At 39.0% G+C, this 25,823-nt stretch overlaps 1 protein-coding gene across 3 annotated transcripts; it reads right to left on the reverse strand.

Annotated features, from left to right (window-relative positions):
• Positions 1-576: 576 nt before the first annotated feature.
• On the reverse strand, positions 577-25,682 carry LOC149815448 (methyl-CpG-binding domain-containing protein 4-like). Of its 3 annotated transcripts, none has more exons than XM_089989605.1 (2): positions 25,529-25,682; positions 577-1,261 (listed from the first exon to the last, which is right to left on the reverse strand). In XM_089989605.1, exons 1-2 carry the CDS (start codon positions 25,565-25,567, stop codon positions 821-823), a joined length of 480 nt encoding a protein of 159 aa, XP_089845731.1. In that variant the 5' UTR covers positions 25,568-25,682; the 3' UTR covers positions 577-820. The 3 variants fall into 3 exon arrangements, with proteins under 3 accessions (XP_089845731.1, XP_089845733.1, XP_089845732.1); XM_089989607.1 differs by lacking the exon at positions 25,529-25,682 and adding an exon at positions 2,540-2,623; XM_089989606.1 differs by lacking the exon at positions 25,529-25,682 and adding an exon at positions 2,531-2,578.
• Between the last annotated feature and the right edge of the window lie 141 nt (positions 25,683-25,823).

The raw sequence follows: 25,823 nt of genomic DNA on the forward strand, positions 1-25,823 counted from the left end.
AGTGTTGATGACCAATGGCTCAAAAACAAAAGGTTCAAAAGGGTCCCCTAAACAGTATGCAGCAGTATATTATAGAGAAAATATAAATCCTGCAAGTTAGGCCTAGTTCAACAACCACAGAGTAGGCTAAAAAAGATGGTCCCTAAATAGTCATCAATCATTTTATTGGAGAATGAAAGGATAAAACTGTGCAAATTTAGATTAGGCCTAGAATCACAATTACCTGTCTTACTAGTTGTTGATTGGGTTTGACAAATTATAAGGTTCCTGAGGTCAAGAGCTGCAGATAATTGGCAAACCTAAAAACTAGTGGGACAGGTGTATAAGCCCAATGGTCCAATTTTGCATTCATAGAGCCCACCAGTTTAAGACAACCAACAGAGTGCCTGGAGTGCATTAACTAATGATGCTCGCATGATGCTGATGTTTATGCCAACCCAATCCTACCTAGGCTCCAAGCTCAGTTTGCTATTTTAGATCTAAACGGAATCAACATCTAGTAAAAGGCTACACCGAAAAAACTTGAAAAAAAAATCTAGCTGAAATAACATCAAATAGAACTGGTAAGCAACGAAAAAGACCAACAATAATGAATACAGAAGAATGGACTGACCAGTGGATGCACATAGCTCGAACTGCATTTAAGGCTTTGTAATCATCAAATGGGAGACAATCCTCATATTATTTGATGCAAAACTTCATCTTACATACAGATACCAAGATGAGGGACCAAAAAAAAAATTGCTAGTCCAGAACTGAGCAATGCATGAAAAATAGCTGAGTTTACTTTTTTCTCCCATTGCCATCAGGAGTACTGCCGTCAGTCTCTCTGACCAAAATCCATAATCTTTGGGACTGAAAAATTGAAATCAGAAACAGACACACCAGCATCTCTATATTCAGGATTTGCTTCAAGAAACTTCTCAACCTCAGCAGGGGCCCTCACTTTTTTTCCTGTTGGAGTTGCATAGAAAGAATCAGATTTTGAGTAATCCTTCCTCAAGACTATGTTCCTGTCAAATCCAGCTGGAGATTTTGGGATGTTTGGCTTATCAATCATCCATATTCGAGTTTGATCACACTCTAAATCACCAGGATCATCACAGGTGACATCTGGGTTCTTGTTACAGTACCAAGGATCCTCAGTAAAAGCATGTCTAATAGTCTCATACTCCTCTTTTGTGGATACTAATCTCCACTTGAAGCACTTACAGCACTGAACAGCATATACACTCACTGTGTAATTGAACTTTCCATCCCTCTGTGACAAAAGAAATAGGATGGAAAATAATAAGTTCAGGAACTTCATACATTCTGATTATCTATAATGCCCTTATCAATAAAATATAAAAATAATAGCAAAGTATACCTACACTTTTTGAAACATTTTGGAGAAAAAGTTCTGAAATTTTTTCAGACTCATTTCAAAAATGCCAAACTTGACAACTCTCTCTTATCAAACTAGCAGGTGCAAGACCTCAAATGTTGGTGAAGATCATGTCCAGCCCGATAGCAAGAAAGAAAAGAAAATCCCAAGAAAACTAAATTTGAAAGCAACCCAAGAAGCTCTAACTTGCAGTAAAAAGGAAACTTCCAATATCCAAAGTTATATTTTTGAGAGAAAAGGCAATTGATATGTATATATATATATATATATATATATATATATATATATATATATATATATATATATAAAATCAGAAATTACATTATGTGCATATGATGCATAACCATGAAAAAAAAACAGAAATGTGTAGTATAAAGAATGCCTTTATACTGCACGTTATACACCTTTCACCCCGTCCTTGTGATGCACTTAGTTCTTTTGTGATCTTATGGTGAACTAAGCACATGTTTAGTGCAGCATGTTCAAAGATGACTTCATTTGGGTGAAGCCATATCTGCCTCCATGGTCAGCACCCACCGCCTCCATTGAAGATCACCAACCCCGTGTTTTCTAGTTGAAAGTAGCAGATCCCATGGGTGACATTGCACTTTTAACATTGGGCATTTCCAGTGCAGTTGCTGAATCCAAATACACTATGCAAAGAGGTGCTTGGTGCATTCAATATTTCCTCTTCATAGCTTGCACACACTTGCCAGACTGAAATCGGAGATTTGCAATTGGCGTTCAGTCTTCACCTTCCCATGGAGCACCATTCATCCATTAAAAGAGGATCTTGGGGGTAGATCTTCACCCCAAAGACATTTGTTTGTGTAACGCCCCAAAAATCCAGGACTTGTAACTTTTAGAATAGTTTAGAAAGCTTTGAAATCATACAATAATCAGAGTTTAAATAGCACTTCAGCGGAAAATGATATTTTTAAAACCACAAGTCAATGGACCTTGAGCGCATTACAGCGTAACCTTTCTTTTGCCGAATTCTGCACAACTATTGAAATCAATTGGTTTTGAAATGCAATTTCAATGATGGAGAATTTGTTTGTTGAAACCGAGAAGAAGTTTACTAAAACAGCTTTAGTAACTCAAGGTTTAATAAAAAGAGAAATTTTGGAATACCCTTTATACCAAATTTACCAGCATGTCCTCAGGAGCGAAACGTCAAGGAAATAGCTCTATCTTGATCTCATCACGCCATCTTGCCACCGCAGACTGTATTACCTATCCAATACTTGCCCATAAAATGGGTCAGTTTCACTAAAAACTGGTAGGTGCACATACAGGATGATATAGAACATAATTAAGCAGAATAATTTAATATGTCAAGTAGACAGACAATTATATAGCAATTTAATCTCAACAGATTCATGGAGTAACTATAATGAGCAAAATGCAAAAACTATTACAAACATTTCACTGGCACAAGTAGGCTAATTATTATAAGCAAAGAACTGCATAAGCAATTTAACTAGCAAAATACGAAGCTACATCAACCACACACACAATTCCATAAGTATTGAACCTGTTGTACCTTATAACTTTCATACGTGCATAACTGAACACCTTGTGTGATCAGATTTAAATTATGTTTCGATATTAACTGACCAAGCGAGTACGCACAAGGCACGACTCTAGAAACAGCCTAGACTGATCCGGAGGTTTATTATGCTATGTATTTTATAATAACCCGGATAGCTGACTGAGTCCGCACCTAAGGGGACGGTCGGTGACCAAGAGAGAAATCCCCAAAGCAGCATAAACAATGGATGCATCCCAAACATGGAGAGCTACCACCTAGTATAATTATGGTAGTCCCATTCTCCTAACTCCGATGACTGGGGAAGCCGAGTTTTTTGCTCGTAACTGCCATTAATGGCCTGTCCATCGAAGTTTTGTATCTTCCTGTCCTCTCTCCTAACAGGAGTCAGCGATTCGAATGAGTACATCAGGGGTAGTTAACTGAAGACCCATTCTACATACTCTGGTCTTTCGACCAACTCGAGTATCTTACCGGTGAAGGCGAAAACATCACTTATTTAGGTGATCACAACATTTTGTTATTTGCACTCATCGAGGTTGCCACAACCTACTCATCCAATCATTGCAACGTAAGAAGACGTACTTGTCAAAAAGTACGGTCGTACTTGTCAAAAGTACGACTACGATGAAAGGATATGGTTTCACCAAAGAAACTCCAACAGATATTATCTGCATAAGTAACACAACAATATTTGACAAGATAAGTCTTGAATTCATTTCAACAACATTTTTCATATTTCATGATGCAAGGTCATCTCGGATCTCTCGTCCGATCAACAAAGTACCTACATGTTGTGCATGTCTAAAAGTACGCTATACTGAACCAGGGATGTAATAACCTCAATTTTTGTAATTTATTTATTTAAATTTATTTGAAAATAACGAGTACTTTTCTAAATTTGGGCCTCGGATCCGTTACCGGATCCAGAAATGAATGCATAAATAACCCACCATGGGGTATTAAAACTATACTTATAATAGTTAAATAAATAATTAATAGTATAAAAAAAAGAAAAAGAAAAGAAAAACCAAGTATTTAAGGTTGGATCTGTGTTTGGATCCAAATGGATCCAACATGTGGATCTAAGATCCATAAAATGGTCTTTATATCCATATCCATAATAAAACTAATAATATAATAAGAAGAAGAATATATAAATAAAATTTAAATTTTTATTTATTTATTTATCCGAGGATCCACAGTTGGATCCATTCGGATCCAACTGATGGATCCATATAGTTGGGGGTCGGGTTACGGGCCTCGGGTCCGGACCCGAGCCACGCCCCTGTAAGTTTTTTTAAAAAGGCAAGGGGCAACCCGATAAGGGTTGCCCAATAAAACCCTAGCAAATCAGGAAAGAGGGGGGGTTACACAGGCGTAACTGAAACCCCACCCATCTCGGCAAGAAGGGGGGGGTTCGGCGATAAATGGGAGGTGGAAGAGGGGGGGTCTCACCCTCTTCCCTCGTCTCCCTCGTTTCTCCCTTCCCTCATCTCTCTCTCTCCCTCTATCCCTCTCTCTGTCGAGTTCGGTGTGCCGGAAGAAGAAGGGGGCGCCAGCGAGCTGCGGCCACTAGCAGCCATCGCCGACCTCCAGCGAGCTCCCCATCACGGCAGCAGCAAGGAGCAGCCCCAGCCGACTGTGCATACGTGCCTCCGACCGCCGGAAAGATCGCCAGAAAACCAGCGAACAAGGTACGGGTTTTCCTCTTGATTTCGAGTGAGAAAGAGGGTGTAGATTTGCTTTCCATGGAATATTTTAGGGTACTCATTAGGGAGAGGCAGATTTGGGGGTTTGATGTGCCGGAGACCCCAAATCGAAAATTTTAGGGATTCCAGTCTGTTGATTGGTGGAGTTTTGGGTTGTTGAACTATGACTCTGAGTCCTTATGGAGAGAGATATACGATCCTTTTTAATAAGCCTCTGTTTATTAATGGGCGTAGGTATTATGTCTTATGGTGAATTCCATTTAGACAAAGCTTTGCATGTGTAATAGTCGATCGATGTTGCTGTGGAACCTCTGTAGTCTTAATAATTATTAGAATAGGCTTCACTTGCCATATACCGAAGTCTGGAAATTTTATGGACTAATTTCTGAAAGTACATATTCTTTTGTGTTATGATTTGAGGTTAATGAAAACTAAGATAAATTGTAGACATGCTGAATGGTACACTCCTGTGATCAGATATCAATTATAAAAACAAATTTTAATTGTTAATATGTAAATAGTTATTTTTGGATCCTACATGTTTCCACTCTGTTTTTGGTTGTTTATGCTTCTTTTTACTTGTTGCGTTTCAGAATTTAATCCAGAATCTGCCCAAACCCAGATTCACATTTGGTTTGTAGTGTTCAGAGGAGAGTTTCAACTCTACTTACCTGTTAGCATTATGTTTCTTTTATTCTTCCTATGTTTGTTGCCCCCAGCTCGGAGGCGTATTACATCTATAGTTTTGATACTCGCTGAACCTGAGATTTTATTTTATTAGAACTAGAACTTGAAATACATATTTATCTGAGTTCTTATTTACAAAACTTGGGTTACTGTATTTAATAACCAGACTTAAACCAAATCATATTGGGTCGGCGCAATACCCAGTCCCTGTGAGGTCTGGCAGCACTTGCCAAAGTGTTGGCAGTCCCCATCTGTAACAATATATATATATATATATGAAATGTTTTGTTAAGGTGGGCTGGCTGTCAGCCCAGCCGAATTTGGTTGGCCTGACAGGCCGAGCCTGGTGGTTGTGGAGCCTCATCCAAGTGCATTGGCTGGGTCATTGCTTCTCAAATAAGACTACATTATACCTGTGTTAGTCCAGCTTTGCATGGTTATATTGTTTTTTTTTTATATACTCATGTGTAAGTGGTCATTTGCTTCATAATTGTTATATTGCTTAGTAGCATGATTGATTACTGTCATGTGGTTGATATTTTGGAATGCTCTTTTTAAAACAAGTATTTTCAATAAGACTTTGGAAAATCGTCAACCAAAAATTTTAAAACCGACTTTCCACAAAGTGGTAAGTACGGGTCGAATCCACAGGGAACAGGAATTAACCACAATATTCCTATAAATTTCAATTTATTAATGACAAATGTCAACCTACAATTATAAAGTTAATACAACTTCAAATAATCACTAAAAGAAAAGTAATCAAGCAATCAGTCTTCTGCTCCACGCCAAGGGTATTTCAATCTTTTCGCCACGTAGAGAATCTTCTCACTTGGATAATAACCCTGGACAATAAATATACTTTTCAACCTAAAAATGCAGAAAAATACAAAGTTAGTTTTCTACTCTAACAATGAAAACAATAACTAAACTATTTCTAATTGTACGAAAATTACAAAACAAATGCTATTTATCAAACAAAAATTAAATAAAATACTAAATTAATTCTAAAATTAACCAATTTCACTCTACTAATGCTGTATGATGATGATGCAAATCCTAAAATGCAGAAATTATGGAAAACAAGTCTAATTTACCGAAACTACGAAAATTACGAAACTGCCCCTAACTAGTGTAAAATAGCATGCTGACAGGTTATCGGAAAACCACTGTTTGACAGGGCAAACGAAATCCGATTTTTCTGAAATTTGTTATGTTCTGCAACTGACAGATTAAACAATCTGACAGTTTTTACAGAATTGAAAAACAGTATCTGGAACTCCAGATATAAGCGTTTCAAATCTGAGAAAAATCAGGATATCAAAGGTCCTGTAATTTAAAAACCAGAAAAAAAACGGTTTTCACAAAACGCTTAAAAATCAGACCAAACCAACTCGGATTGAGCTGAAATTGGGTCTGCATACAGTTAATACACCAATAAAGTGAATAGAAAAATAATATTTTGAAAACTCGAAATTGTTGCACATGAAATGGTGATAGTGCGTCGAGACAAAAATCGGGTTTCGGATTCAATGCACTATTCACTTTATAAAGCTATTTTAAACACTTAAAAATGCAATCTAACCCTAATGCAATCCTAAATGGTACTGAATGACACTTTATATGCTGATGTTAAATGCAATGATGTTAAATGAGAGGTAAATGAAATATGATATGCACTTTATGACTAAGAATTGAATGAACTAATAATGCAATGCAATTAATATACTTAAAAATACACTTAACTATACGAATGAATGACTGCAATGAATACCAACTAATTGCAACTAAGCTAATTGAATTACTAAAAATAGTTAGCAAACACCTTAGACAAACAATGAAAAATCTATTAGATCGACTAAATGAAAACCTATACTAACTTACACTGAGATTAATCTAACTTGAAAATAAATTGTACTAATTCACTAAATACCAAAGAGTGATGGTTTGAATATAGAACTAAGCTCACACCACACTTGGTTAGAGTGACTGGGTTCACTAGGTGTACTCAACTTAGACTATGGACACGACGAACCTAACTGGGTTGACTAGGTTAGGTTAGGTTGACTAAATTAGACATTGGCTAATTTAAACACTTAAAATTAAGACTTAATTAATTAAGACTCACACTAATTATATACCGAAAAGAATCAAGTAAACTCTAATTAACTCAATCTAACTAAAATAATTAATAACTAAGGTTAATTCTATTAACTAAAATAAGTAAACATACTTTATGCTAAAGTACTATGGACGATTAGAGAAATATGAAATAGTAAATGTCAAAGATAATATTGGAAAGTGATAATTCTCAGAATCGTCCAACTAGAGGGGAGTTACAATCTTTGATTAAATCAACTTTGATATTTTGGTAAAGTAGAAACCATCCCAACCAAGAGGAGTTATTGTCTTTCCTTAAATGCTTTGCAAAATAAATTTGGAAATCATTAAAAATCGCCCAGCTCACAAAGACTACCCGTTTTGAACTTTCTCAGAATAATTGGAAGATAATTAACTTCTCTTTCTCAAAACCGTTGAAACCCCCTTTGGCAACTTAATTGGATTTCAAACTAAATTTCCAAAACTAAATATGTAACTCCCTTCTACCTTGACTCATTCAAAATGTAAAGATTTTTTTTTTTAGACAAACCACACGATTCTAGAGGATCCCTACTTACCAAATTATTTTGACTCTCTACACTAAGGGCGACAACACCTAATTCAAACTTACTAAGTACTAAAAGAAAACGTCTAAATATACTAAATCCTAATACAATGTAGCTAGACACTTTGAAATACTTACTAAAAAGCTAACAAGCTACCAAAAGCAGCCTAGAGCTCGAATTGAGCTCTAATGGCTGCCGCCCCACCTTGGGGAAGACAGCTACCTAATTAAAAATCGACCTTTCAAAACATAAAAATTCAAAACTAAAATAATACTATGCTACGGATCTTAATCAATATAACTACACTGATGACAATCACTTTAATGAAATATGATACTGGAAGTAGACATTACATAGAACATGAACAACACCCTAACTACACGCCTAACACAAAACATCACAAAGTGAAGATTCTTACCACTACAATTACCACAAAATAAAAATCGACTTTAACTAAATATTAATCAACAAAGTACTACTGTAACAACGAGACTAAATGAACATTAAACGACAGTCGACTGGACACTATAATCAAGAACACACGAAAACTTAATTTTTTTGGTATTTTTCTCAAAAACAACGAAACACTAATAACACTAAAACATCAAAAACAATATTTAGAACAAAACTAATACTATGAACTTTGAATTAAACAATCTCACAAGACTGTTATCTACCACATAAACAGCTAACTACACGGATTACTCGATCTAAACACACACTTAACAAAAATGCACTTCTAATTCAAAGAATGTTGAAAAACAAATCCCACGACACCATATACTCAACTCAACATGGAACTTCAGCAAACTCAACTTGAATATGATCTAAATGCGGTCTGCTAACCCAGTTTTTTTCTGCAAAAACCGATCAAAGGCTCAAACTCAAAACGAACCCAGATCGGCTAGAATGGATCTAGCCGATTTATTGGTTTTCAATAAAAACGTTCTTTGATCCAGTCCCAACGCCCAGAATAAATCAAAATAAACTTTTTAAAACAAGTTTTCTGTAAAAAAACATTGTAGAACACGCTGTAAACAAAAATAAACAAATCGGCTAAAAGAACCTCTAGCCGATTTACACGTTTTGCATAAAAACAATAAAAATCGATCCTTGAATCATGAAACAATGAAACAACACCTAGATCTAACGTGCTGGTCGGTGCACGAATGCTATACTAAGGTTGAAACACGAAAAATACAGCAAACACACAGAAAAGAAAACACGAAAACAAGCACACACGATTTGGGTTTTAGCTAGAAGAAAAGGGAGAAGAAGATCTACCTCTAGGGCGATCCGACGATCGTGGGGAAGAAGAGAGCGGACAATGGCCTTGGATTGACGTCCCGAATGGTTCGAGAATGCTGGAATGTCACCACGAACAGGATATCTACAGCTGCAACACGTTGGAGATCCACTGAAGATGGAACGGGTGCCGATTCGCGATCGGAGGGCTTAGAAAACCGGATGGAGGTAGGGCCGGCTCATCTTGTTGGGGTGTTTCGCACTTCCAAGCAAGATTAATGGTCTCCACCTCTGCTACACCTGCAAAAACACAGCAAATGGTGAGAAAACGCAGCAAGGATACTAAAGAAATGAAAAAGAATGGAAAGAGAGATAGAGTAATGCTTGATTTCCAAGCAAAAACCCAATTTTCGATGGAAATGAAGTGGGATGAAAGGTTGGAAGGTGCTGGAGCTAGAATCACTATAGGAGGCGCCAATCCCAATGCCAAAGACGCCTAGGGTTTGATGGAAACTATAATTTATACTTTTGATAGTTTTCAGAAACAGGGTTATAAAAATATATTTTACTAGGCGCCACTTTCTGAGGGGTTTTCTGCAAAACTTTTTGAAATGGGTATGGATATGTGTGTGGGTTGGATTTTAGGCTTTTTAAGAATTGATCCAATGTCCAAGTGACCTAATTGGGTCAGATATGGATCTGATCCACCTCGAAATTCGTGCCCAAACACTGAAATAGCCATAACTCTCTCATTTTAACTCCGATTTTTCTGAAATTCAAACCATAGCCCCTTACTATCAAAACACATCTAAACATGGGTTTAAAACCTTAAACTTGATACAAAATGCATGAAAAACTTGTTTACATGATGTGCATTTCATGCATCATCATCATGCATCCTGTCATGTCTATTTACAAGGTAATTAAGAGGCATATGGACATGCAAAGATTGTTAGGCATACACCCATGTAAGTTGTATGACACAAACGTTATGGGTGTTATCCTAATTTAGCTAAACATGTAAATGTTTTCGATGGTTATCGTACAGGCTGTTTTTCAAGGCTTAAACTAAATATTTTAGGCTGAGTTAAAGTAGCTTGTGTAAGGTTCAATTCTTCTTGAAGTTTTCATATTTATGCTTACCTGATATTCAGACCTATGTGTATAAGAGCATGATGTGTTTTGTTTTCCTGCATTTCACACAATAAGCTAAAATCAAAGTATTTACTGCAAAGTTACATCTTATGCATATCGTACACTAACTTGATGTATTAACACATGCACCACCATTTGAAGGATTCACATGCTGATTAAGATGTGTAATTTCATCAAAGTGTGTATATGACATGAACATGTATGTTAAAGCATGCATGGACAGGAACGCATAGGCTAAATAAAATCATATATGGGATATGAGCATGTGTATGGAAGGAAAGCATTTAATGGAAGCATGCATCTTTAACTTGGATATGTGCGAACTCATGAATATGTTTATAAATTTATTTTTTATGCACAAAAATTTGCATATACGAATGTGCACTGAAAAGCATGTGAAAAATAATGCATGGAAGCATGCGATTGATGATTTTTGCTTATGAATGCATTGATGGCCAATTGGATCATCAGGGGCCGGATGAGCCTCGAGAACCAGTTGTTCTCTGTTTAGTTATTTTGATGCATTGCAACAAATCAAATGTGATATCACGGGCTGTGGTCCCGTGAAAAGCTTAGCATGCTGATGTGCAAGCTTATGTTATTAATTCTGCATGTAATTTTGCAAATGTAAAAGAAATGAATTAATAACCAAATAAAAGAAAATAAAGAACAGTGTAATTCACTTTCTCCTTGATGTCCCTGCTTTAGCGTGGGAATCTTGGATATTGCGGTTTAGGAGAAACTGTGAGGATACAAAAACTCCGTGTGTGTTTTGTTGCCCCTGAACCCGATATTGAGGTTCTCCTCCTGGCCACGGTTTTAGGGAGAATCTGCCACTTTACCCGAGAGTGGTGTGTTAGTCACAGCTGTGAGTTTGTTTGGCATACCAAGAAAGTGGCGCCAGTGGATGTTGTTTTCCCTGGTGTCCCCGACTTTGGATGTTGTTTTCCAAGGTTCCGATGGATGGTGCTGTTTCTTGATATCGGTCGAGGGCTAAGTTTGAAACCCGGTAATAAAATACATATTGTGTGTGAAGTTACCCCGGGAACCCTACTTGACCTCGAGGTTTGTACCCGTTTGGTGTATCCGCGGGCCACTGTAATTAAAAAGAGGAACTTAAGGATGTGTGCATTTAATAGGACATACTTATGGAAGGAGGGGAGCTTAAATGAAAGATAATATGGGTTCATGCATTATACATAAATCATGCATATTCTTGCTCTGCATTAGTTCATGCATGTTTACCTGTTCACTTGGTTGTTATACATTGATCATTGCATGATGTTGATCTCTGTTGCATTTGATTTCCTTATTGATTAAGTTGTAATTAATGTTAATTACTTAGCGTTCCCTCATGCTTAATGTTTATTTTATTGTGCATAACTGGTTAATTGCCTTATAATTTGGTTATAGTTGTAACCTCCTAAATTATTACATGGATCTTATTTATGCTTTTTTTTCTTATTTGATTCATTAGGGAAACCTGTACGCAGAATTCTTCGGATTTCTGACCCTCTCATTTTATTGGTTTTTCACAGATACAGGTGATCAGTGAAATTGACTCGCTCTGAGGAGACACGAGGATCACATTTGTTTCAGACGGCTTCACTTACGGACAGAGTGGCTCTACCTGTGTTTTCTTTTAGTTCTTCTGATTTCCTGCAATTTGATATTTCACTTTTGACATTGAACATATTACTCTTATTGATTCATTAATAAAAGAGTTCAGTGGATTGGTTATAATTGATAAATGTAAGTTGGTTTGTGGTGTGTGGTTATCCAACTGAAATTGGAACTGTAGGGACCCCAGGTCCTTGGGAAGTTTTCTGCGACTCTTAGAAAAAGAAAAAAAATATTCTGCATTTTTCAAAGGTAGGAGTTGGGGTCGTTACAAAGGAGGTGTGTGGCTTCTCAAAAGGAACACCCAACACACAACTTCATAACGATCCAAAGAATAAAGGAGTGCTCATTTGACACGATTCATCCTTAAAAGTCATAATGCCACATTAAGTCATTCACGCAAGGCACAACACTATCAAACTCGCATCCAAAATCGACATGTGACACTAGATTGATAAATAAAGAATGGGTCCTTCAACAGAACCTCACTCATTCATATGCTCATGCCCCTGATCGGGGTTATTCGAATTGGGTCGCAACTCGAATCGGGGTTATAAAATATTTCTCCCAAGTGTGCAGACTTGGGAAGACTCAAATGCAACTTCGAAATCCTGCGAGGATTAAAACTTAACCTTGCAAAAGTTGTGTCATTTGAAGAGCACTGGGTTCACAGGAGGAAACCCTCTTTTAAAGAACTGCAATGCACAAGTACAACTTTTAGTGTTTTGAAAACAACTGAATCAGGATAGGCACAAGACTTCATTTATGTAAGTACATATTTACCATAAATGTGAGCATGTGCAGATTATAACATGACGACAAGCAACTTTCGACTTGCGATGCCGCACATCGAGGGAAAAACGCATAAGTAACACACGAGGTGCCAAACCATACCTTGACCACTTAGATAGGCAGACACATAAGGTCATAAGTAATACATGAGACACGAAGTCGTACCTCACTCAAAGGAAATATGCAGGCAGAAATGTATACATGCAAACAAGGGCATATGTATTTCAAAAAGTACGAAACCACCTTCAACACATAAGCAAATACGCAAATTAATACTCGAAGAGTAAAATCGTACCTCGACTCATAAATATGCAGACAAGAATAATACGCCACGCAGAAGCAATATAAATCTAAGTACAACTAGCATGGACATCTTAATTATTTCAACTTAATTAGATCTATTTCCCCTTGTGCGACTTTACCCTACCTCGGAATGTTGTGTAGCTGCGTACGCCTATGCGTGAGGATAATACGAGGGTCCGACCGCGAAGCACGAACGGGACCTATTGCGTAAATCTGCAAGAGTGTGAGAGTTATAATGACGTAGTTGACAAAAAGAACAGAAGGGCAGTGGTAAGACCTGCCTTGTCGGCGGAATCAAAAGAGTGGTAGAGGTATCGGCCCCTGACTGACCAAACAACGAATGACAGGGGCCTCGGCCCCTGTCTGACAGGACAGCAGATGGCAGGGGCCTCAGCCCCCGCTTGATAAAACAGTGAATGGCAAGGGCCGAGGCCCCTGCCGGCCAAAACAACGAACGACAGGGGTCTCGGCCCCTGCCTGCCAAAACAACAAACGGCAAGGGTCTCAGCCCCTGCCTGCCAAAACATCAAACGGCAGGGGCCTTGGCCACTGCCTGACAAAACAGCCAATGGCGGGGGCCTCGGCCCCTGCCTCACGAAAACAACAAATGGCAGGGACTTGGGTCCCTGCCTGACAATACTGGACGACAGGGGCCTCGGCCCCTGCAAAACAATGAATGGCAGGGGCTTCAGTCCCTGCCAAACAAAACAAAAACTGGCAGGGGCCTCGGCCCCTGCCTGACGAAACGAAATAATGGCAGGGGGGGTCCGGCCCCTGCCTGACGGAACAACGGCGAAATAAGGGGGAAGGTGCAACAGGGGGGTGTCGATCCCCTGCCACCCTTCAAGAGAAAAAAGAAAAAAAAAGAGGAGGGTGCCGCAGGGGTGACTGGCCCCCTGTCGGCTCTCCGGCAACTTCAAGAGAGAGGGGGAGACGACAGGGGCCCCGTAGGCCACCTGTCGGGCCTCTGATAGATGCAGAGGGAGCGGGAAGAGGGTCAGAAGGCGGGGGAGGAGAAGGCCGAGGAGATAGAGGGCGTACCTGGAAGGAGGCGCCGTCGTCGTTGTCGGCTCACTTGCGAGGTCGTCGGTGGCGGCGATTGGAGAGAGGCAGCAGCGTCGGGAGGAGAGGAGGAGGAGGAGAAGAGAAGGGAGGTGTGCCTCCCCTCCCCTCCCCTCCCCTCCCGGGATGCTCTTAAAGAGCTCGGGGCGATCTTCGGGGAAACCCTAAAAGGGTTACCCTTATCCTGCTGTCGAGGGGGGGGGGGGGGGGCTGCGCGGGTGAGGTGCGGCGCACAGGGGGGTTTTGTTTGTTAAACAAAACCTCTCCTGCGTCGGGTTATGAAACCCTAATGATGACGGGCCCGGGTCGGGTCTGGACCCGACCCGGCCCGGGTCCGATTAATTTTTTTTTTTTTTAAAGCGGGTTTTACAGTTTGGCAGCCAATTAATGGTTGGTATGCCCAGCGCCATATAACACGACGCTACAGAAAAACATCCATGTCGGTCATGCACCCAATGTAACACATCATCAACATCCATTAGCTGCACCCCGTGAAGCAAATGCATAATATCATGTAGTTGTTGGATGGTGATGGCGTTGTGGCCACACCCAAAATTCAGCTCCCATCCATTGTCATGCGACCATAGGTCCCTAGCCATTCCACCCATTCCTCTACAAATATGAAACAATTCAAGAAATTTATCTCTAAGGGGACCATCCAAAGCCCATACGTCCCACCAAAACCTTAAGGTGTTTCCCCTTCCAACCTTTACCCTAACACCTATGTCACATGGGTGGGGGTGCGGCAAAATATATATATATATATATATATATATATATATATATATATATATATATATAGTCCAAAAGTTGGACATAAATGACCCTGGGTGCATTGACCGCACCCAGGGTCAGGTTGACCGCACCAGGTGCCGCACCGGCGTCGCATCGCATCAACATGGGTGCGGCACCCAGTTGACCGAGTCCTTGTGACATAGCCTGACACTTTCCAAAAATTTATCCATGATTTTAACCAACCCCTTCCATGCACCCGAACCACCTTCCACTTGGAGTTTTCAACCCATTGTCATGGTCATCGTTGAAGGTCATATTTGCTTTGTAACACTCTTGAAACTTGTTCATCATTAGTGGCTACCAACCACAGCCATTTGATAAGTAACGCATTATTAAATTGCCTTAGGTTCTTGATCCCAAGACCACCTCTAGAAGTAGGTAAAGTAATACCAGCACATGCACTGGCTTATCCACATCGATACCCCATAGAAAATTTTCAAGAATCCGATTAACTCTTTTAAGCACAACTGCAGGGATAGAGAAGAGGCTCATCAACTATGTCACATGGGTGCGGGTGCGGGCGCGGGCGCGGGCGCGGGTGCAGGTGCAGGTGCAGGTGCAGGTGCGGGGATTCGGCACTTCCAAAAAACCCGGGTGCGGGGGTGCGGCAGGGGCAAAAATGTAATATATATATATATATATAAAGGGGGTAGGGGAATAGGCGGGTTTTTTTTTTTTTTGCAGCTGACAGAACAGCTGTTGTTGCAGCTGTCAGCAGCTGACAGAACAGCTGCTGCTGACAGCTGCAGCAGTTGTCAGCACAGCTGACAGCTGCAGCAGTTGTCAGCACAGCTGACAGCTGCTGACAGACAGCTGTTGTCAGCTGCTGACAGCAGCTGACAACTGCAAAATAGTATTAATGGACCTTCAGCTGCATAATTTTTTTTAAAAAAAAATTCGAAGCCCATTTGGGCAATTTTTTTTTTTTTTAAAAATGGACCTTAATGATCCTGGGTGCGGTCAACGCACCCAGGATCGGGTTGACCGCACCCGGTGCCGCACCCGCACCCGCGTCGAGTCGCGTCGATGCGGGTGCGGCACCCTCCTAGCCGAATCCCTGTGACATAGCTCATCAAATGTTGTGCCATAGTAGCTAGGGTGTGCTTTACCGGAATCAATCTTCCTGCTCGTGATAGCACCTTAGCCTTCCAGTTTTTCATCTTGCATCTTATTTTGTCCTCCACGGAAGTCCAAAGAGAGGCCCTTGTGACACCAATGCAAAGGGATACCAAGGTATCTCATTGGTAGTAACAGCTTTCCACATTGAAAAATGCTTCTTGCTCCGGCTTCTAGTACACCATCATCGTTATTAAACAAGATAAAGTCATTATTTTCCAAATTGGTCCTCAAACCTGATACTTCCGTGAAAATATTAAGAATGAGTGAGAGAGATCTCATGTTTTCTGTAGTTGCCTCCCCAAAGATCAAAACATCATCCGCAAACAAGATATGTGCAAAACCCTTCACACCGGGTAGGTTGACCTGAGCATACAATCCACATTCACTGGCCTGATTTAGAAGGTAACTTAGAAATTTCATGGCAATGATGAATAGAAGGGAGACCGGATCCCCTTGTCGGAGGCCTTTCTTGGGATTGAAGAAGTCTTCTTGTTGGCCATTTATGCAAACTGATATCGATGAGGACTCAAGAAGCACTTTCACCCACTTTATCCATCTCTCTCTCGCCCCCACCTGTGCAAAATATGTAGTAGGAAGTCTCAATTGACGGATTCGAAAGCCTTACAAAGGTCTAGTTTGAGTAGGAAACTTTTCTTTTTTTAGCTATGCAATGTATGAACCGACAACCCTCGTGAATTTTTCTTAGGCACAAACGCAAAGTGTGAGGGCCCAATCACTTGATGAGTGACTTGCTTTAAAGAACAACAAGCACCCTTGTTGCCACTTTGAGTGGGGTGCCCAATAGTGAAATTGGTCTAAATTTTTCGATCTCATCGGCCCCCATTTCCTTGAGAACAAACACAAGAAGGGACTCCCCCCATCTTCCAGGTTTTAAAAAATCTCCCTGACATGCAAGCCAAGCAATTTTAAAAAATTCAATTGGAAACCCATAGACCCCAGGCGCTTTATTATTTGGAAGCTCCCATATTGCTTGCTTGATTTCATCCAATATGAACACCCCACTCAAAGACTCTTGTGTTTGCCGGTCAAAACACCTCATAGGAGCTTCAGTTATGTCAAGAGAGTCCTCAACCACTGAATTTGTGAACATGTCGCAAAAATGATTTGTTGCCTCTTGCAATATCCTCAAACCCAACTCATCCCCTCCAATAAACATGGTCGGGTGGTAGTTTTTTCTTCTACGAGAAGATGCATAAAGGTGAAAGAACTCGATGTTTTTGTCACCACATTTAGTCCAATGCACCTTAGACCTTTGCTATGTCACATGGGTGCGGGTGCGGGTGTGACACAGGTGCATAGAAATTTTAAAAATTTTGGACACGGGGACTTGGCTATATATATATATATATATATATATATATATATATATATATATATATATATATATATATATATATATATATATATATATATATATATTTTTATTTATTTATTTATTTATTTATTTATTTATTTAAAAAAAAGTTTGTGACTGTGCATACAGCACAGTCACAGTGACTGTGCACTGTGCACAGCACAGCAGTGACTGTGCACAGTGCACAGCAGTCACTGTGCACAGTGCACAGCACAGTCTATATATATTTAAAAAAATATAAAAAAAAAAAATCGTTTCTTTTAGTTTTTTACCCTAAAATAGACGAATATAGACTCGGTCAACATTGACTGAGTCCAAAACGAGGACGGACTCGGCCTCGATTCGTTGACCGAGTCCGACTCCTCGTTGACCGAGTCTGGGCCGTGTCCTAAGCCGCACCCGTGTTGGGGCGTGTCGACTCGGGTGCGGCGCCTCCCTAGCCGAGTCCGTGTGACATAGGACCTTTGCCTCCAATTATTTTTTTCTCGTGCTCTCCATTTTGTGATGTGATCTATCAAAGTGGATTTCCTCCCAACCCCTTCATTCATATCATTCTCACCCTCACCGCCACCACCCGAGATGCCAAGTCTGCCTAGATCAAATGCAATTTGTCTTCCCATACTTCAATCTGCTTGAACTTCTCCTTCCCCACCCTTCTAGACCACTTTATTATCTGATTTCGTACATTGTCCATTTTCTTTATCAATCTTAGAGCTGACCAAGCACCTTCCTGCGGTTGATCCCACCACAGTCTAATGTTTTCAACTAAAATAGGATCTCTCTGTGAAAATCTCTATAAAAAGGATTTTGTGTATAAACATAATACTAGAAACACAAAGTGTGCACAAAGGCATAAAAGGAGAACTCTCACAAGTGCACAAAGGCACGGATACAAATGCACAAAGGCATAAAAGGAGAACTCTCACAAGTGCACAAAGGCACGGATACAAATGCACAAACGTAAAAAAATATCAACTTCAATATGTTGGGTCCCAAAAGAGGGCTTTACAAAAGTGTAAGATACAAGGGGGTAACACCCCAGAGAGGGAATGAGGGAGTGTTGGGCTCCCAACGGCTCTAAATAGAGTTGTTGGGAGTCCAACAGCTCTCTACTTTATGCTTTTTGACTTTGATCAAAAAAGCATAAAGCCAAATAAGTCCAAAAACTAAACTAAAAAAGAAAAAGAAACCTAACCTAGTTAAATAAACTAACCTAATCCTAACTAAACTTAAAAGTAAACTAAAACTATGAGATTACATATTGAATTATGTTACATTATTTAACACCCCCCCTCAAACTTAGGGTGACATAACCGAAAGTTTGCCAAGAAGGAAGTTAAATCTTGGAGAGCACAACGCTTTGGTGAAGAAGTCTGCTAATTGGTATTCTGATGTAACATATGGAAGGTCTATAGTTCTTCTTAAGTATTCTTCACGAACATAGTGGCAGTCCATCTCAATGTGCTTCGTGCGCTCATGAAATGTGTGATTTTTGGCAATATAAATTGCACTTTTATTATCACAACATAGTTTTGTGGGCCCTTGAACTTGAATATTCATATCTTCCAGCAAGTTGCGAATCCAAACAATCTCCATGGTAGTAGATGTCATGGCTCTATATTCGGCTTCTGTGGATGAAAGTGAGACCTTATGTTGTTTCTTGCATCTCCAAGAAATTAAAGATTCCCCTAAAAAAATACAAAAACCAGTGGTGGAGTGACGGTTATTTGGGTCACCTCCCCAATCAGAGTCAGTATAAGCAATTAAATTCAATTCAGAAGAAGAAGATAGAAATACCCCATTGTTTACTGTACCCTTTATGTATCTGATGATGCGGAGAATGGCACTCATATGAATTGAAGTAGGTGCATGTTGAAACTGACTAGCAACATGTATAGCATGAGAAATATCAGGCCTCGTAATGCTGAGATACGTTAAAGATCCAACCAGTTGTCGGTAAGGTGTGGGATCTTTTAGGAAAATCCCATCATCAATCTTCATCTTTGAACCTACTATTTCAGGAGTTTTATAGACCTTGTCATCTGTGATTCCTGATCTGTCAAGAATGTCACAAGCAAGTTTAGTTTGAGACAAAAAATTGCCTCTGTGAGAATAGGCAACCTCAATTCCCAAAAAATATGTCAGAAATCCTAAGTCTGACATTTCAAATCTTGAAGTCAGGATAGATTTAATGCTCTTGATTCCTTTGACATCATCACCTGTTATTAACATATCATCAACATATAACAGTAATATAACAATCCCTGCATCAGATTTCTTACCAAACAATGCAGTGTCAGTATAGCATGAAATAAAACCATTTTCAGTCATTACATTGTTAAACCTATCGTGTCAAGCCTTGGGAGCTTGTTTCAAGCCATAAAGAGCTTTACGAAGACGAAGAACTTTATTTTTAGGAATTTCCATACCAGGTGGAGCATCCATGTAGACTTCTTCATTAAAATCACCATTTAGAAAGGCATTTTTGACATCCATTTGGTAAATATTCCATTTTCTAATGAAAGCAATGGTGACGAGACATCTAACAGTAACCATACGAGCTACTGGAGCAAATGTCTCTTCATAGTCAATCCCGTATTCTTGACTATACCCTTTAGCTACAAGACGAGCTTTATACCTCTCAAGAGATCCATCACTCTTTGTTTTGACTTTGAACACCCATCGGCATCCTATAGTTTTCTTTCCACTGGGAAGTGTTTGAAATTCCCAAGTGTTGGCTTTCCTAAGCGCTTCGAGTTCATTTTCCATGGCTTCTCTCCATTCAATACATCGTTTGGCATCTTCAAAAATTTTTGGTTCAAAATATGAGTGAATGGCACTTAAGCAAGCCTGATATTTAGGAGAGAAAGAATCAAAAGATACGAATCTAGAGGGAGTTCTTCTAGTTCTCTCGGTTCTTCTAGGGTTTGAATCATGTGAGGGGATAGATTCGCTAGGTTCACTATATTGCTCAATAGCACTTCTAAAGGGGAGTCTATCTTTATGAGTATAGGTGATAGGGTCTCTAGTTATATTTTCTTCTTGAGAGGTAGTAGGGTTAGAGTTATTGTTGATTTCAACCACTTCATTGTCACTGTTATATGTTGATTCATCATCACTAGAGATATCATCATCTTTAGATAAAAGATCAAAGAGAAAGGAATAGTCAGCAATTTCTAAATGAGATTCATTCTTTTCAAAACCACTATCATTTTCTAAAAATGTTACATTCCTTGAGACATATAACTTATCATTTTTAGTATCATAACATCGAAACCCTTTTTGGGTTTCAGAGTAGCCAAGAAAAGCACAAGGAATGGCTTTAGGTGAGAGTTTATCATTCTTATCTGTAAGGACAAAGCACTTACAACCAAAAACTCTCAATCTATTATAATCGGGTTCTTTTTCATATAGAGTTTCGAAAGGAGAGATTTTATCTAAATTTTTGGATGGAAGACGATTAATAAGATAAACTGAAGCAAGAGCCGCTTCGGCCCAAAATTTTTTTGGAATACTTTGGGAAATAAGAAGGGTTCTAGTGGTTTCAATGATATGCCTATGCTTCCTTTCGGCTAACCCATTTTGTTGTGGGGTCTTAGGACACGATCTTTGATGGACAATACCATAGTCTTCAAGATATTTCTTAAATTCATTGGAAAGATATTCGCCTCCGGAATCGGTCCTAAAAATCTTTAAATTACTATTAAATTGATTCTTAATTATCATATGATATGATTTAAAACATGAAAACACTTCGTGCTTATGTTTAAGGAAATATATCCAACAATATCGAGAAAAATCATCTACAAAAATCACATAATAGGCAAAGCCTCCCTTGGATATGACGGGTGCCGGTCCCCAAACATCCGAATGAACAATTTCAAAAGGTTTTGTGGTAAACATAGATCTTTGTTCAAAAGGCATACTTCTCATTTTTCCAAGAATACAATCATTACAAGAGAAAGTATTTTTACAAAGATTTTTAATAAAATGCAAATAGGATAACTTGGTGATGTTGGGATGACCAAGTCTTTTGTGCCAAACATTTATGTCTTTATGTTGGGCCACATTACAAAAAGGGGTTTTAGGGATTTGGAGAGAATCCACATAGTACAAGTCTCCCTTCCTAGAGCCTTCCCCAATCAACTTCCCGGACCGGTGATCCTGTATTAAACACTTATTAAATGAAAATTGAATGTCACATTCAAGGTCCGAGAGTTGAGAGACGGAAAGTAAGTTCAAATTCAATTTAGGTATAAATCTAATTTTGGGAATAAAAAAATTTTGAGTTTCAAAGTTTCCAATCCCCTTAATTTCAAGAGAAGTGCCATCCGCAGTTGAAACAAAAGATGGTGATAAACTTTTAGAATATTCAGAAAGAGAAGAGATGTTTGGAGACATATGAAAAGATGCACCCGAATCTAAAAGCCAAGAAGTTTTACCTGGAGGAGAAGGAGTGGATACGGCGGCACCGGAAATAGCTCCCTTAAGAAGAGGTTGAAGAGCTTCCATAATTTGATTTAGAGAGAGAGCTCCACTTGTAGATTCCTCTTTTTGTGATTGAGATGTGGTTGCCATTGCAAGTAGTTTCTTCCATTTAGGACAAACCGGTTTGATGTGACCGGGTTCCTTGCAAAAGTGGCACACAATTTTGCTATTGTCCCTTCTTCCGCCTTGACCACCATTGTATCCTTGATTTTGGTTTTTAAAGTGAGGAGGTTTATATGTCCTCAAGTTGTTGCCAGGCCTAGACACGGCATTAGCTCCATCACATTCATCTTGATTTGTGGGCATTGCAAGAACACTTGGATTTTGCTTGCTAATGCCCATACGAGTTTCCTCTCCACTTAACTTGGTAATAACATCTTCAATGGAAGGAGATGTGAAAGAAGATAGAAGAGAGGACCGAATTTGTTCAAATTCGGGTCGAAGACCATTTAGGAAGTTAAAGAAGTGATCTTCCTCTAATTGCTTGTATCTAAGTTCAATAGCTTCGCCACTCCACTTGGGCTCAAGCATGGCAAGCTCATCCCAAATAGAGGATAATTCAGCAAAGTACTCACGAATAGACATCTCATTTTGTTGTAGGGTCAAGGCCCTCTTTTGAAGATAGTACTTGTGAGATAAGTCTCGTGAAGTATACATCTTTTCAAGATAATGCCAAGCTTCGGAGGCTTTCTTGAATTTGATGATATTGGCATTGATCTTGGTTTCAACGGATGAGAAGATCCAAGATAGGATCTTGAAGTTTCTCATTTCTCATTCCTCATGTTTCTTTGAATATTCTTCAAGAGCTTTTTGTCTTTCTTCTCCTTCAAGAATTTTGATTTCTCCTCTTTCAACCATCGTAATTTTTGGTTCGGGTTCCGTTATGAAACCTTGAACATATCCCCAAAGCCCCTTTCCTTTAATATGAGCTTCCATATTTCCGGCCCATACATGATAATTGGAACCATTGAGCTTAAAGCCAAGAGAGAAATGAGAGTCTTTTTCACCCATTAGAGAGATAAGATGAAGGAGAAAAATACGTACCACAAAGAGATTTTAACTCTTACTTGTTGTAGTAATCTTCCAAAATATTTGATGAAGAGAAGTCTTCACGCCAATCTCGAAAAAATTGAAGGCATGCTTTTCGAGGCACTCAATATTGTGAAGAATCACAAGACTTTCCTTCTCAAGCAACCTTGCTCTGATACCATGTGAAAATCTCTATAAAAAAGGATTTTGTGTATAAACACAATACTAGAAACACAAAGTGTGCACAAAGGAATAAAAGGAGAACTCTCACAAGTGCACAAAGGCATAAAAGGAGAACTCTCACAAGTGCACAAAGGCACGGATACAAATGCACAAACATAAAAAAATATCAACTTCAATATGTTGGGTCCCAAAAGAGGGCTTTACAAAAGTGTAAGATACAAGGGGGTAACACCCCATATTTATAATACAAGGGAGAGAGGGAATGAGGGAGTGTTGGGCTCCCAACGGCTCTAAATAGAGCTGTTGGGAGTCCAACAGCTCTCTTTACTTTATGCTTTTTGACTTTGGTCAAAAAAGCATAAAGCCAAATAAGTCCAAAAACTAAACTAAAAAAGAAAAAGAAACCTAACCTAGTTAAATAAACTAACCTAATCCTAACTAAACTTAAAAGTAAACTAAAACTATGAGATTACATATTGAATTATGTTACATTATTTAACACTCTCAACCATCAGTGTTCAAATCTAAATCTGTTATGGTATTCCTTAGATCAATATTCAAATCTAAACCTTTTATGGTATTCCTTAGAACAAATCTAAATCTTTTATCAAAGAGCACTCCTTGCTGAGACACCCCAGCTTGTTGGTATTCCTTAGATCAATGTGTTCTAACTCCTCTTCAGCCAAAACAGGAAGTTAAGCTTGTTGGATAAGATTATGAAATCACATATCACAAGGAAGAACTCAACAACACTAAGGATGCATTATCAAGACAACATGACGAAGGTGAAGAAATGGCAATCCAAGCCAATTTATTCTGGACTTAAAGATATTAAGAAAAGTTATGCACTTGATGATGTCAGCCACTAATCCAACAAGGCAGCATTTGATCAATGTACAATCTGCTCATAATATGTGTTGCTTTGCCATAAAAACCAAAATTTATATGATACAAGTGAACTGCTCAGGAAATTATCATGGAAGCATTGCATAATGCATGCTTCATCTATCACTGGACATTCTGGATTTCTTCATACCTCTAAAAATCAATTCGAACATTTGAATTGGAAAGGATTATTGAACGATGTAGGGGGGCATGTAGTTGTGAAGTTTGCTAATGGAACAAGCATGAGACCTTGTCTCCTACATTTTGCAGCCTTTGCCATCTCCTAACAGGATATGATAAAAATATGTCAGTGGATTTTACTGACAGCTTGCCAATCTAGCAATGAAAAAGTGTTATTGTGGTTGTGGTTGACTGTCTAGCTACATCTTCCCATTTGTTTCTTCAGCCCGTCCTAATACAGCCACGATGGTAGAACAAGCGTTCATGGAACATATTCACAAATTCCCTAGCGTGCCAAATATATAGTTAGTGGTTGACATCTATCACTTAAGATTATGTTCTGGACAGGGATTCTGTCTATCACAGTGAACAGATTTGAACATGAGTTCATCTTAACATCCTCAGGGGATGAACAAATTGAAGCTGCAAATAGATGAGAGACTTATTTATGTTTGTGCTGTAAGTGAAATTGGATCAAGTGGTTACCTTGGGTTACATGGTGGCCAATTACAACATACCGTGCTTACACGAAGATAAACCCCTTATGAAGCTGTCTATAGCCACCTCCACGAATAGCACCACATGAATTGGGAGATAGCAACTTGTTTAGCATGTTGATAAGAATTAACGAACTACCAGATAGAGACAAGTTATTGATCTATCTAACCATCCATCTATCTCATCCGATCCTTATGCATATAGAAACTATTCATGAATAAGAGGGCAGAAATCCTTGTCGGTCCGAAGTCGCATCTTTCATTTCGTGGACTTTTGTCAAGATCTTTTATGTTTTTTGCTCAATCGGACTAACAGAAACATAATTTGATTCATGGAACAAGTCCCCAGGAAAATGAATAGAAAAGAGGGAAAAGCATAAAATTACAGCAGAATGGTCTAAAAAAAACCAAAAACTCCGAAACCCAATCATAAAAAAAAAAGCAAACAAGTTTCTTCATCTCTAGGGGAAACTAAAGCTATAAAAAGAACACCAATTACCACCAAGATCAAATAAACTATATGGTATCGTAAATATGCTGCAAAAACGTCACCTAAAAAAGAGAAGAATACATGCAAATAGTCAGAAAAACCAAGCATCAGAACCCCGAACGCCAACCATACATAAATGGCACCACGATCTTCAAAAATTCCCAAGACTAGAAACTGGGTGTTTATTCTATCGCCCTTCTCTCCTAAAAATCTAATAAAACAAAATCAAGGAAATGCGCGCTTTCATATTTCAAGATCGGGAAAACGCGTTACAATTGGGATTTTCCAATAAGGAAAAATTCACACCTTGGCCTTCTTGGAGCTCTGCTGAGCTCCCTTTTCCATTTCTAACGCAGCATTCCACCAAAGCAGAGGCCTCTCCGCGTATCAACTGGTAGATTTGCTTTCGTTCCTTGTGAAGGGCTTCAGGTACGGGTGTCACAGGTCGGACCTGGTTTGGACTTGAGTAGGTCAGAATCCGGATCCTATTTTGATGTGTTGGCATTGGGTTAGGGATGTACAGGGTTTGAGTTCGGATCAGATGGAGCCAATACCATATTAAACTAAACTTATATTGAAATTGCTACTATACATTTAATCA

Source organism: Nuphar pumila, chromosome 15 (genome assembly GCF_984573655.1).
Source record: "Nuphar pumila chromosome 15, dmNupPumi1.hap1.1, whole genome shotgun sequence".
NCBI lineage: Eukaryota > Viridiplantae > Streptophyta > Magnoliopsida > Nymphaeales > Nymphaeaceae > Nuphar > Nuphar pumila.

Coding starts and splice junctions, on each gene's coding strand:
- LOC149815448 (XM_089989605.1), bottom strand. CDS start 25,567: ATGGAAAAGGGAGCTCAGCAGAGCTCCAAGAAGGCCAAG. Junction 1,262..25,528: donor AGAGCTCCAAGAAGGCCAAG/GTGTGAATTTTT, acceptor CTTTTGTCACAG/AGGGATGGAAAGTTCAATTA.